General features: G+C 36.0%; 1 protein-coding gene across 2 annotated transcripts in view; it reads left to right on the top strand.

Moving 5' to 3' along the window:
- PPP2R5A (protein phosphatase 2 regulatory subunit B'alpha) overlaps window positions 1-12197 on the top strand; it is a 63996-nt gene extending 51799 nt beyond the window's left edge. Inside the window, exons 5-13 of one of the 2 annotated variants that reach the window (XM_032289169.1) lie at window positions 1527-1657; window positions 2981-3040; window positions 4044-4152; window positions 4823-4876; window positions 7271-7321; window positions 7595-7714; window positions 7804-7931; window positions 9036-9137; window positions 10972-12197. In XM_032289169.1, the coding sequence (XP_032145060.1) occupies window positions 1527-1657; window positions 2981-3040; window positions 4044-4152; window positions 4823-4876; window positions 7271-7321; window positions 7595-7714; window positions 7804-7931; window positions 9036-9137; window positions 10972-11104 (888 nt within the window). In that variant the 3' untranslated portion in view covers window positions 11105-12197. The remainder of the gene's footprint in view (window positions 1-1526; window positions 1658-2980; window positions 3041-4043; window positions 4153-4822; window positions 4877-7270; window positions 7322-7594; window positions 7715-7803; window positions 7932-9035; window positions 9138-10971) is intronic. The other variant, XM_032289171.1, reaches the window with a different exon arrangement.
- The last annotated feature ends 1018 nt before the right edge of the window (window positions 12198-13215 follow it).

Below are 13215 nucleotides of genomic sequence, written 5' to 3' on the forward strand. Positions count from 1 at the left end.
AATTAGAATAATTTTATCTGAATTTATTAGGTCTATTAACAGAAATTCTCGTACTCCATAGATATTTTTTGCTGGAGTCTCATCAAGGCCTTAACAGCCCACCAAACAAAGAATGGAAAATATGTCACTTGTTTTGGGAGTATATAAATATGACTTAAGTCATCCACTCTGGTTTCAGATGCATGTGTTAGCAATTATATATAATTCAAAACAAAATGGAGTAAGAACTTCTGACGAGGTTCAGAGCTTGCCATCTTTATTGTAATTTTAAACATGAAAGTTCAGAACATAAAATTCCTTAACTTCACAGATATTTGTACTCTAGAGAGAGTATTTTATATTTTTCTAAGAAAATCCAATGCGTAAAATACAGTATTGCTTTTTTTGACAGAAGAAATTAAGTTTCTTTACCATTTTAAATGGAAATTTGAGATTTTGACTTTAACTTTTTCAAAGGTCTCTTCTCTCAGGCTTTGCTAAAAAGTTGTACAGAATATCGGAGACTGCCGATTGGCCCAATTTAGGTACAGGAGAATGCTGATTGCTGAACTGGTTTAAAATTTTTCAACTATTTGCTAAGCTGAAAACTATTTGCTAAGCTGGGCAATAGTGACTCAAGCCTATAATCCCTGGACTTTGGGACTCCAAGGTGGGCAGATTGCTTGAACTCAGAAGTTCGAGACCAGCCTGGGTAACATGGTGAAAACCCCGTCTCTACCAAAAAATGTAAAAATTAGCTGGGGGTGGTGGCATGTGCCTGTAGTCCCAGCTACTTGGGAGGCTGAGGCAGGAGGATTGCTTGACCCCAGGAGGTCGGGGCTGCAGTGAGACGTGATTACATTACTGCCCTTCAGTCTGGGCTACAGAGCAAGACCCTGTCTTTGAGAAAGAGAAAAAAAAAAAAAAAAAAAGGTAGTCCTCATCTTTTATTCCAGTGTTCTTTTATATATGATTTCTCCTCTTATTAGTATGTATCTACCAATATTTTATTCTAATAACTGAATATTAATTTTTCAACTGTTGGCATGGTAACTATCTTGAATTTATTGTAAATTCACAAAAAGAAGTCCTATAAATGTGTACATCTTTCTAGTAAACTAGAAATATACATTTACACATGGATTTTTTTTTAAACTATTTGATGACTTGCAATCTAAAAACTTAAGATTTTCTATGTAGTTGGGACTATCAAAAAGCATTAAGAATCCTAAATTTTCACGCTCCAAAATTGTGAGCCTGTTTAGTATTCAAGAGTAGGATTGAATTTTAAAATCAGTGGGAACGTAAAGAAAAACTACTTTTTGAAATATTTATACTTATTGTGAATGTCATATTTTGAAGTGACATAAGTGAGAAGAAAATATTCTCTAAGCTTCTTCATTACTTAGCAAGAGTAAAGTCAGTGTGGTAAGTCAGAATTCTAAAAAATTTTTAAAAGATTTCATGGATAATCTTTAAAATCAAAACTAGAATAAAGCTTTAGCTCAATTATTTTTTAAAAGTAATTTCTCAGATTTCTTTTAAAGCTCCTGGAGCTTTTTGATAGTGAAGATCCCAGAGAACGTGACTTCCTGAAGACTGTTCTGCACCGAATTTATGGGAAATTTCTTGGATTAAGAGCGTTCATCAGAAAACAGATTAACAACATTTTCCTCAGGTAAATTAATCATTTATTTGTAGCACCTTTTCCTCCTACATGTCTTCTTGTATTCAAGTTCTTTTTTGTTTTTTGAGACAGGGGTCTCGCTCTGTCATCCTGGCTGGAGTGCAGTGGTGAGATCATAGCTCATTGTAGCCTCTATCTCCCAGATTCAGTCTTCCTGCCTCAGCTTCCCAAGTAGTGGGACTACGGGTGTGCACACCACACCTGGCTAATTTTTTATTTTTACTTTTAGTAGAGACAAGGTCTCGCACAGCCCAGGCTGGTCTGGAACCCCTGAACTCAAGCAGTCCTCTTATATGGGGCCTATCATTTGCTTATAGTCATCCCTCGGTATCTGTGGGGGATTGGTTCCAGGGCCCCAGCTAACACCAAAATCCAAGATGCTCAAGTCCCTTATATAAATGGCATAGTATTTGCATATAATGTCCACACATCCTCCTGTATACTTTATCTCTAGATTATTTATAATACTTAATACAGTGTGAATACTATGAAAATAGATGTTATTCTATATTTTAAATTTGCATTTATTTCAAAAAATATTTTTGATCTGTAGTTGTTTGAATGCCAACTACAGATCTAGAACCTGCATATACAGAGGGCCAAGTGTACTTTATAAATATTAATCTGTTAAGTAGTTGCTTCAGATCAGGAGATTTCATAACAACTCCCACACTTAAGGTTTGGTTTGTTTTAATTAATTGAAGATCTGGCAAAAATTGGGTTACTATTCCCACATTGCAACAATTAGGGATGAGTAATATCTGCCTCCTCTGGAGAGAAACATCTTTCTCGAGTTCTCTGTCATCTCACTTCTTAAGCCCATTTCAAATACCTGCCCTCTTCTATTTATGTTCCCCTGCTTTAAAGGCAACCCTAATCTTGGAAAGCTATGCAGCTCATATAGTTAGAGGCTTAAAGAAATTTCTGAATAAAAATGGCTTTATTACATATGTATCTTTTTCTCTTGGATTACCCTGTAATTAGAGGTTTCTTATTTTGAAAAGTACTTCTTTGAGAAAACTTAACTTTCTTATAAATTATTAAGTTGAATATTCCAGGTGAAATGATATTCTGTTATCTTCACATATGGCGAGTTTTGGCAAAGGCATATGTAGTCAGTAGGAAACAGATCTTCTTTTGTAAGGTTCATATGAATTAACTGATTTGGGGCAAAACAGCTTATAGGAAAACCCACAGCATGCTTGTGTGTTTCTAATAGCTGTCCTTTGGATTGATTTTTTTCACCTTCCTGCCTGTTTCTCTTAGTTTTCTGAAGTTTGATTTTCATTACTTCTATCTTTATTTTAAATTTAGGTTTATATATGAAACAGAACATTTCAATGGTGTTGCTGAACTTCTTGAAATACTAGGAAGGTAGGTCAGGTTTTTTTGTTCTTTTTAAGAATTAAGTAACCTAATGTTTTATGTATTAAATCTTAGCTGGGGTTGGAGAAATTATTTCATATTTTAGAGTTTAAACATAGAGCACATAGTTTCTCAGCTTAATTCTTTTCTTTTCTTTTTTTTTTTTTTTTTTTTTTTTTGAGATGGAGTTTTGCTCTTGTTGCCCAGGCTAGAGTGCAATGGCGTGATCTCGGCTCATTGCAACCTCTGCCTCCTGGGTTCAAGTGATTCTCCTGCCTGAGCCTCTGGAGTAGCTGGGATTACAGGTGCCCAGCTAATTTTTTTGTGTGTGTTTTTATAAGAGACAGGGTTTCACCATGTTGGCCAGCCTAGTCTCGAACTCCTGACCTCAGGCAATCCACCCGCCTAGGCCTCCGAAAGTGCTGGAATTACAGGCATGAGCCACCATGCCCAGCCTCAACTGAATTCTTAACACCTTTTGCCATAACACTTTGCCTTCCTTACTCACTACATGTCAGTATTAACAAGAGAATTTTAGACTGAAATCACTATTTAGAGAATGATTTCAGTTTCCTTCATTAATAGTAGAAAATGACTGCGGAGAGAACTACTTCTTAATTTCAGATTATCCAACAAAGTAAAAAAAACTACCCATGTACTTCAGAAAATACTGAACATTCTAACAATATCGTGATATTGACTCTCCGAAGGCTTTGGGGGAACAATAAAGGTGACAATGCATAAAGTGACAGGTTTGACAGAAAATGATAGAAAATGAAGATAGAAATTACTGGGGAATTAATTGATAGTCCTGATTTTCTTTTGGGATCATCACATGACTTAGAGGAACAGAATTCATAGAAATAGTCTTCCTAAAGTAGTTTGAAGATGAACAGTCATGCAACACCAGGATTGAAGCAGAGCACTGTTCCTTATGTACTCATGGATATGACAACTTTTAGAAACAAAGTAGTAACTACTTAACCCTTCCCCTGCCTTTCTTTCCCTCCAGTATTATCAATGGCTTTGCATTGCCACTGAAAGCAGAACATAAACAATTTCTAATGAAGGTTCTTATTCCTATGCATACTGCAAAAGGATTAGCTTTGTTTCATGCTCAGGTAAGTTTCAGAAAAATTTCAAATGAAATGAATATTATTTCAAAGGCAAATATAAAGGCAGAGAAATGGAAAATTTTGAGGTGACAGTTTTAAGTATAAGCAATTTGCTTATAAAATTACCCAAGTTTTTATTACATTTTAAAATATTTCATTATTAAGACCAATTACTTCTGTATTTACACTTACACTTTAAGTGCAAGATATACACTTATATTTAAGTCCAGGCCTTGACCTAATTATGTGACTTTGAATAAATCCCACATATCTACCGAATGTTTCTTCTAGCTGCAATAACCTAGACTTAAGAGAGATTTTGGTCTCTTCTATTAATATTTAGAGAATAACATATCAGCATAGGCATACATGTAGAAACATGCTGAAAAACTAAATTGTTAGCTCTAGTCTTATTTCAGTTAACTTTATAGTCAGAAATTACTAAAAAATCTTTTTTGAACTTGAAGTTACTTTCAAGGCTAAAAAGTTAGACAATTGTGAGTATATTTTCACAATTGAGTTATTTCACAGTTTCACAGTTGTGAGTATATTTTTATATATTGAAATAATTTGTCAAAATGAGGCAGTCTAAGAAATATTGGCTAAATATAAAAAATCCTACTTATTAAATGTTATGTCATTCAGTAATATTTGTAAATTGTCCCTTACCTTTTAGCTAGCATATTGTGTCGTACAGTTCCTGGAGAAAGATACAACACTAACAGAGCCAGTAAGTGTTCTATTTATTTTCATGTTTTTGGTCTCCATTAATAGCATTTCATTGTAGCTTTTTATAGCTTTTATAGTTATTAAATAGAAGTGAGAATGTACCTTAAGCTAAAATCATTTAGAAGAAGAAATGTGAGTTAATTCTGCATTCAAAGAAGGAGTTAGGAAGGGAGAGTTCTCGTGAGTTATGTCTTGAATAACCAACATATAGATGACTATTAATGTGTAATAGTTACATATTAGTAAGATGTGTGATGGTAGGATCAGATGACCACAGTGAAATTTTATATGCATAGTGTCTTCACCAATAATCTTTTAAATCTTCTTTCACCTTTTGGAATTAAAACATACTTTGAGGATCCCAAAACTACTATTCCCTTGAATTTTGTTTTGTCTTTAGTAATTGAATTTTTGCCTCTCATTAATGATAAACCACTTAATAGGGATAGAAAACATTTCCTTGCCTTTGGTGATTAAGATATAATATTGGAATAAAGGTTGACTATGAACCAGCAAGGCAGTTTTAGTCTTTGAATTCTACTGTCATTTGCCTGTAGAATGAAAATTCAGGAGAGAATGAAAACATAATTAGTTATGAAAATTTCCAAGGATTCAAGAAAAACAAAAGATGAAGTAGGGTGAAACAGAAAAGTATAAAAGAATGGAAAACATTTTAACCTTGGTGAAGTATTTTGAGAGAATGCTTTCTAGGCCTGTTAAATCTAAATATTTACCTAGTATTAGTTTGGTGCAAAAGTGATTGCAGCTTTTGCCATTACTTTGAATTTTTAGCAGCAGCCTGATACGTGGTTAAGGCAAAGGGTTGAAGGATTAAAACTAAAGTATATATACTTCCTATATTATGAACTGTCTCAGGCTATCCCTAGGGATGCTTGAAAAAATTAAATAGTATTCTCCCTTTCACTTGAACTTTGTGTAATTGAACAAGACATTTTTCTACTCCTTAATTTTTTGAGTTTTTTGAGTTTTAGATTCACAGTCTTTTCTAGAAACAGCTGTAAACAGTTTTAAAAGACAATTCAGAAGAATTAGAAGCCATGTATTTACACATGAAACCATATAAACCTCTTAAGTTGATTGAAACTTGGCTGGGTGTGGTGGCTTACAACTGTAGTCCCACCGCTTTGGAAGGCTGAGGCAGGGAGATAACCTGAGGCCAGGAGTTTGAGGCCAGCCTGGCCAACATGGTGAAACCCTGCCTCTAGTTAAAATACAAAAATTAGCTGGGCCTGGTGGCACACGCCTATAGTCCCAGCTACTTAGGTGGCTAGGGCACAGGAATTGCATGAATCCAGGAGACATAGGTTCCAGCGATCTGAGCTCGTACTAGTGCACTCCAGCCTGGGCAAGAGTGATACTCTGTCCTAAAACCTTAATCCATGATATATGCATGATAACTCCCATTAGAATTCAGAAAATCCAGAGCAATATGTAGAGAAGTCATGGTTCATGCTTGGTAAATAGTATACAAATAAAATTTTACTAAATTAATTTGGGGTAGATAAGGAAGATAGGCAATTGCTTTTTAAAGAATGAAAGATAGAGGCTGGGCACGGTAGTTCATGCCTGTAATTCTAGCACTTTGGGGGGCTGAGGCGGGCAGATCACCTGAGGTTGGGAGTTCAAGACCAGCCTGACCAATGTGGTGAAACCCCATGTCTACTAAAAAATAAAAAATTAGCTTGGTGTGGTGGTGTGTGCCTGTAATCCCAGCTACTTGGGAGGCTGAGGCAGAGAATTGCTTGAAGCCAGGAGGTGGAGGTTGCAGTGAGCTGAGATCATGCCAGTGTACTCCAGCCTGGGCAACAGAGCAAGACTCCATCTCAAAAAATAAAAATAGTCTCTTGTGTTTCATGTATTTTGGTTATGAAGATTGTGCTAGCCATGAAATAGACTGGGAAGCTATCTGTCTTTTTTTGTGCTTCATAATGGTTTAAATAACAGGAATCATCTGTTCCTTAAGATTTCTCCCTAAAATAACTTCCCTCTGTCATCCCCCCCAAGTTATATTTTCCTTTATTTTTTTAGAAGTAGCACATAGTATTAAAATTGTTTTATTTATGTATTTAATTGATCACTTGCATTGGTCTTCCTCCATTAGAATGTAAGTTCCTTGAAAACCAGAGACCTCATCTGTCTTGTACATTAGTGTGTCCCTAGCATCTAAAACAGTATCTGGTACATAATGGCACTCAGTAAGTATTTATTGAATTAATAAAATTCTAAAGCTGAGCAGAAAGTCTACTTAAACACATATATTAAACAGTATTGATTTTCTTTGGAATCAGTGTTGATAAAATCACAGCTGTGGAAAATACCCTGGGATTAACTAGCTTCATCGTTTAATTCATACTAAACTTTTTCTTTTTTGCAGGTGATCAGAGGACTGCTGAAATTTTGGCCAAAAACCTGCAGTCAGAAAGAGGTGAGTTTTGTTCACTAAATGTAGTGCATTTTGCTAGAACTTGTCAATCCCAGGGCTATAAACCATTTTGCTTTGGGCTGGCTGTGTTGCTGCTGGTAAGAGCGGGAGATGTACAGAGACTTGGTAGAAGACCTGTGCTAGAGTAAACTCTGTGCCATCCAGACATTTTTTCCCCATTGTATACTCAGTAGATTAACCTTCGCATTTGTATGGTTTCAATATTAGTTTCACATAATTTATCATGTTTCTTAAAATAAAATTTTTTTAACCTAGGTGATGTTTTTAGGAGAAATTGAAGAAATCTTAGATGTCATTGAACCAACACAGTTCAAAAAAATTGAAGAGCCACTTTTCAAGCAGATATCCAAGTGTGTATCCAGTTCTCATTTTCAGGTACGATGTTTTCAGTGAAGCCATTTTTATTTTACACTATTGTTTCTTTGCTATTTTAGCTTTGACATTTCTCTGAATGTCTTTTTTAGGTTGCAGAAAGGGCACTGTACTTCTGGAACAATGAATATATTCTTAGTTTGATTGAGGAGAACATTGATAAAATTCTACCAATTATGTTTGCCAGTTTGTACAAAATTTCCAAAGAACACTGGAATCCGTAAGTATCTTTTATATTGGTCATTTTTTTTTTTTTTTTTACCTTTTTGTTATTGATTTCCTAACTCATACATGAAACCTAGTTAACAAGGTTTCATGTTAACTCCAAGGTTAACATCACAGTTTTATTCTGTTCCATATTTTATATATATTAAGTTATAAATATATGTGTGTGTGCTCTTCAGTATATGGTCTTAATTAATGTCAGTTTATTCTTTAAATTTTTTGGAGATAGAGTCTTGCTCTGTTGCCCTGGCCGGAATGCAATGGTGTGATCATAGCTCATTGTAGCCTCAAACTTCTGAGTTCACACAGTCCTGCCTTAGCCTCCTGAGTAGCTGGGACCACAGGTGTGCACCACCACACTTAGCTCATTTTTATTTTTTTGGGCAGATGAGGTTTCACTATATTGCCCAGGCTGGATTGAAACTCCTGGGCTCAAGCAATCATCTCGTCTTGGCCTCCCAAAGTGCTGAGATTATAGGCATGAACCACTGTACCCAGCCTTAACGTCAATTTAAAATTGCAAATCTCCCTGGAGGTTGAACTATCTGGTATGCATTCTGCACCAGAATGTGGTCAAAAGCTGTTGGGAAGACCAACTGAACATTTTCGGAGGACGCACAAACTACTCCGTTGATGCAGAGTTGTGTTGATTTGCTCCCAGTATATGGTCTCACCTCTATAAATAGCACTGTCCCAGGGGAAAGCTGAAGTGCTAAGGGTAATATATATTCTAACTTCTTTAACATCCTTAAACTGCTTTCTACTTCAAGTTTTTGTCATTGGATCTTTGTCGTCTTCTTTTAATGTTGTTACTCAAGATTTCAGACATGAGACTGTAGAGTAGAAATGAAGGTAACTATGAACATTTTAAAGTTTAACGTACACATTAAAGTGGAAAGGATTTGTTTGCTTAGATTGTCTCTACCACCACTTGCTATATGACCTTGAGCATATTACAAACCTCTTGAACCTCAGTTTTATCATCTCTAAAATGGATTAAATGAATTAGCCAACCTTTAACCCATTTTGGAGACCGTAATGTTACATTTTCTCTCTGTTAGCAGTATTATAACTCAGGACTGGCTCATTTTCATTTTAGGACCATTGTAGCACTGGTATACAACGTGCTGAAAACCCTAATGGAAATGAATGGCAAGCTTTTCGATGACCTGACTAGCTCATACAAAGCTGAAAGACAGAGGTATTTGATATTTTGAATTACAAAATTATCTATACATTTCATGATAGTTGAATGTGATTGAGTTCAGGAAGGTATCTTCCCTAAGTTCAAATTTTCATATTTAAGAAGTTAATTACCTTATAGTAAACATTACAATGTGAAAGTGTTTTTTAACACATAAGTCATTTCCAGATAAAGTAGCCCCAGTATCTTTGTAAATTTGTTAAAGCAGAAAAAGCAGTAACATTTATTTTTGAGGGTGGTTACATAATTTACTTCCCCTAATGGTTAGATTATGATTTTAATGTGGATCATAAATCCTCTGTTTATCTCATTCTGAGCCTTAGATTTCCTCAGTCTGTTAGCATCTGCATATGAAATATAATTTATGCTGAATTTTAAATATCAATTTGATTTTTTATCCCTACATTTATAAAAATCCTTTTGTCCACGTGGGCTTCCAAAGTGAGCTTTACTCTTCAGCTGTTCTTTGTTAGCAGTAGGTAATTCTTACGTTGTAGATTATCAGAGGTGGTATTTTAAAGTCAGCATAGTTCTCCTTTGGGAGGAGAAGTCACATAATATTTATGGCTTAGGGTACTATTAATATGTTGTTCTTGCAGTAATATGTATTTTACAGTATAAATGTTAGCACATATCAGTCTTTAGGAACATGGCTTAGTGATTACCTCTTTTTTGAGAATTTCATAAATTACTATAAAATAATCTTTCAAGAATTACTTCCTTCTCGTATATTTATTTCAAACTCAAGAAGGGCTGTCTTAAACTTAAGTGGTTAATGACCAGTGTACCTGAGCCCACCCAGCATTTGGGGATAATAGTTACCATTTACTTCTAATAAGCATATTACCTGTTCTGTTTAGAAAAGCTGATCTATTTTGACAAGTTCCTAGTTATGGTTATCTTAAAGAAGAAAATGGATAGCCTTTCTTCAAAGCCATCTAGTCCATTAATAACTAACTCAGTGCATTATTTCCTTTAAATAGCAGCATTCAGGCAGGAATAGAAATTAAGTCCACATTTTGAGCCTCAGGAAGCAATGGGAAGAAAAATAAGATGACGAGGATCATAAGAAACGTGTATTTGAAAAATATGTATTTTACATGACTAAGAATATAATTATTATTTCTTATCTGCATAAATCAGCAAATCCTTTAAAAGGATTTGTCCTTTTAACTTGTAACTGTAGAATTACAAGCCCATGTTTCACATGTTCATGTAGCCTTTCAGAATAGTCTGTTCAAGTTATTCAGAAATGTTTTCCTTAGAACTGATAGTAAGTAGTTGAAATGACATATGAAACATTGTGACTGTCATTTTGTTTTAGAGAGAGACTACTGAAACTAAAGTTTTCATTTGACATGTAAAAAGAGAGAGTAAGATACAAACTGGTTAGTGATGTGGCTGTTAGTGGCAAAAGGATGTGGCTTCTGTCTGGTTTGGTGAAGGACGTGCTTCCTACTGACCTAGTGGCCAGCCCCTTCAGCCTTTGTAATAGTGATGGGACTACTACAGCAACCGCAAGATGTTTATGTGAGAAAATTAGCATATAAGTACTTTGTTGACTATAAAGTACAGTGTCATGGTAGTGATAACGTGTAGGGGACACAAAGCAAATGGTAATGTCTAGTTGGTACAGGAGATGCACAGACTCGGTACATTTAGGAGAGTGACAGGAAGAAGTTAGGTGCTCCAGGTAAGTGGACTCAAGCTTTAGCAGAGGGATTTAAGTGAAATGTGGGTGAGCCATGTGTTCTCCAGTAAACTGTCAAACAGCACCTCTTTTTGGGTTCTGAAATAATTTCTGATCACAAAAATTTTGATTTATCTACAGAGAGAAAAAGAAGGAATTGGAACGTGAAGAATTATGGAAAAAATTAGAGGAGCTAAAGCTAAAGAAAGCTCTAGAAAAACAGAATAGTGCTTACAACATGCACAGTATTCTCAGCAATACAAGTGCCGAATAAAAAAAATCCTCCCACCTCTGCCAGATAGGCACAGTTTTGTATGCTTTTTTTTTTTTGAAATATGTAAAAATTACAAAACAAACCTCATCAGTATAATATAATTAAAAGGCCAATTTTTTTCTGGCAACTGTAAATTGAAAAATATATGGACTAAACATAGCCCTGTGCTGTATCATGGCCACAGTATATTGTAACCTTTGTCTAATCATTGGATTTATGGTGTTACTTCTGAAGTTTCATAGAAATGAATCTTATCATCTATGATATCAGTGAGATAATTATGGGAGTGGTAAGAATTATGACTTGAATTCTTGATTGTGTTGCACATAGGTATGGTAATCTGCTCTGTATATTTTTCCCTTTTATAATGTGCTTTTCACACTGCTGCAAACCTTAGTTACAGCCTAGGAAAAAGAATACTTCCTAAAATAAAACTAAGGTATCATCCTTACCCTTCTCTTTGTCTCACCCAGAAATATGATGGGGGGAATTACCTGCATTAACCCCTCCCTCAATAAAGATATTACTGTACTCTGGAATTTAGGCAAAACCTTAAATCTCCAGGCTTTTAAAAGCACAACATATAAATAAAAGCTGGGAAAGTAAACCAGAATTCTTCAGATTTTTCCTCATGAATATCCCCCTTCCTCTGCAATTCCCCACAGTGGTGACAGATGGGTAGAGGCAGGTCAGGTCAATTACTTAGCTTGCCTCTCAGTTCATTCCTCCTCTTCCTCTCAAAGGCTGAAGGCAGGGCCTTTCCAGTCCTCAGGACCTCCCCTTCACCTAGTCCCTCCTGACCCAGGGATGGAGGCTTTGAGTCCCGTAGTGTGGTGATACAGAGCACTAGTTGTCACTGCCTGGCTTTATTTAAAGGAAATGCAGTAGGTTTCCTCTGTAGAGCTCTGAAAAGGCTGACTATATAGAGGTCTTGTATGTTTTTACTTGGTCAAGTATTTCTCACATCTTTTGTTATCAGAGTACCATTCCAATCTCTTAACTTGCAGTTGTGTGGAAAACTGTTTTGTAATGAAAGATCTTCATTGGGGGATTGAGCAGCATTTAATAAAGTCTATGTTTGTATTTTGCCTTATGTCATCTTTGCTTCTTTTAGCTCTAAGCTTAGGCATACACTGAGAAGCCTGCCCCCTTTTTTTACATACATACATACATACATACATACATTTATAGAAACTTTTAAGACAAATTGTGGGATGAAGTCTAATTTAAAAATAGGAAGATTGTGTGCCAAGGTTGAGTGTTCTAGCCTTTTATGAAAATACCGGCCGGGCGCGGTGGCTCAAGCCTGTAATCCCAGCACTTTGGGAGGCCGAGGCGCGTGGATCACGAGGTCAAGAGATCGAGACCATCCTGGTCAACATGGTGAAACCCCGTCTCTACTAAAAATACAAAAAAATTAGCTGGGCATGGTGGTGCGTGCCTGTAATCCCAGCTACTCAGGAGGCTGAGGCAGGAGAATTGCCTGAACCCAGGAGGCGGAGGTTGCGGTGAGCCGAGATCGTGCCATTGCACTCCAGCCTGGGTAACAAGAGCGAAACTCCGTCTCAAAAACAAAAAAAAAAAAAAAAAAAAAAAAAAAAAAAAAATGAAAATACCTATTTTACAGAATATTTGTAGAAAATTCTAAGTTCTAGAGTATCCCTCCATCATCTTTATGTCCTTGTATGTTTAGAGGATAGGTTTAATTTACTTTGAAGCTAGTTTTTCATAATCCATAATAAATAGCACTTCTAGTGAAGACCAGGGAACCTGTGGCACAGTTAGAAATCAGACATTCTTGGCCAGATGTGGTGGCTCACGCCTGTAATCCCAGCACTCTGGGAGGCTGAGGCGGGTGGATCACCTGAGGTCAGGAGTTATCAGTTAAAAACTCTAGCATAGGGTCTGCACACTACTCCCAGGTCATCATGAAAGCACTGTACCAAAAGCAAGATAACCAGAATTCTTCCTTTTAGTACAAAGGCTCCTATTTTATTGTTCTCAAGTAATAGGTATTGTAGAGTCACCTTGTCATGGCCATCAGGTTAAGGTGTTCCTTCCAGATTCTCTACACTCACGCAGGGCCAGCCCGTATTGCTGACATCTGTCGA

Source organism: Sapajus apella, unplaced genomic scaffold, assembly GCF_009761245.1.
Source record: "Sapajus apella isolate SASKATOON/1434 unplaced genomic scaffold, GSC_monkey_1.0 scaffold22, whole genome shotgun sequence".
NCBI classification, from domain to species: domain Eukaryota; kingdom Metazoa; phylum Chordata; class Mammalia; order Primates; family Cebidae; genus Sapajus; species Sapajus apella.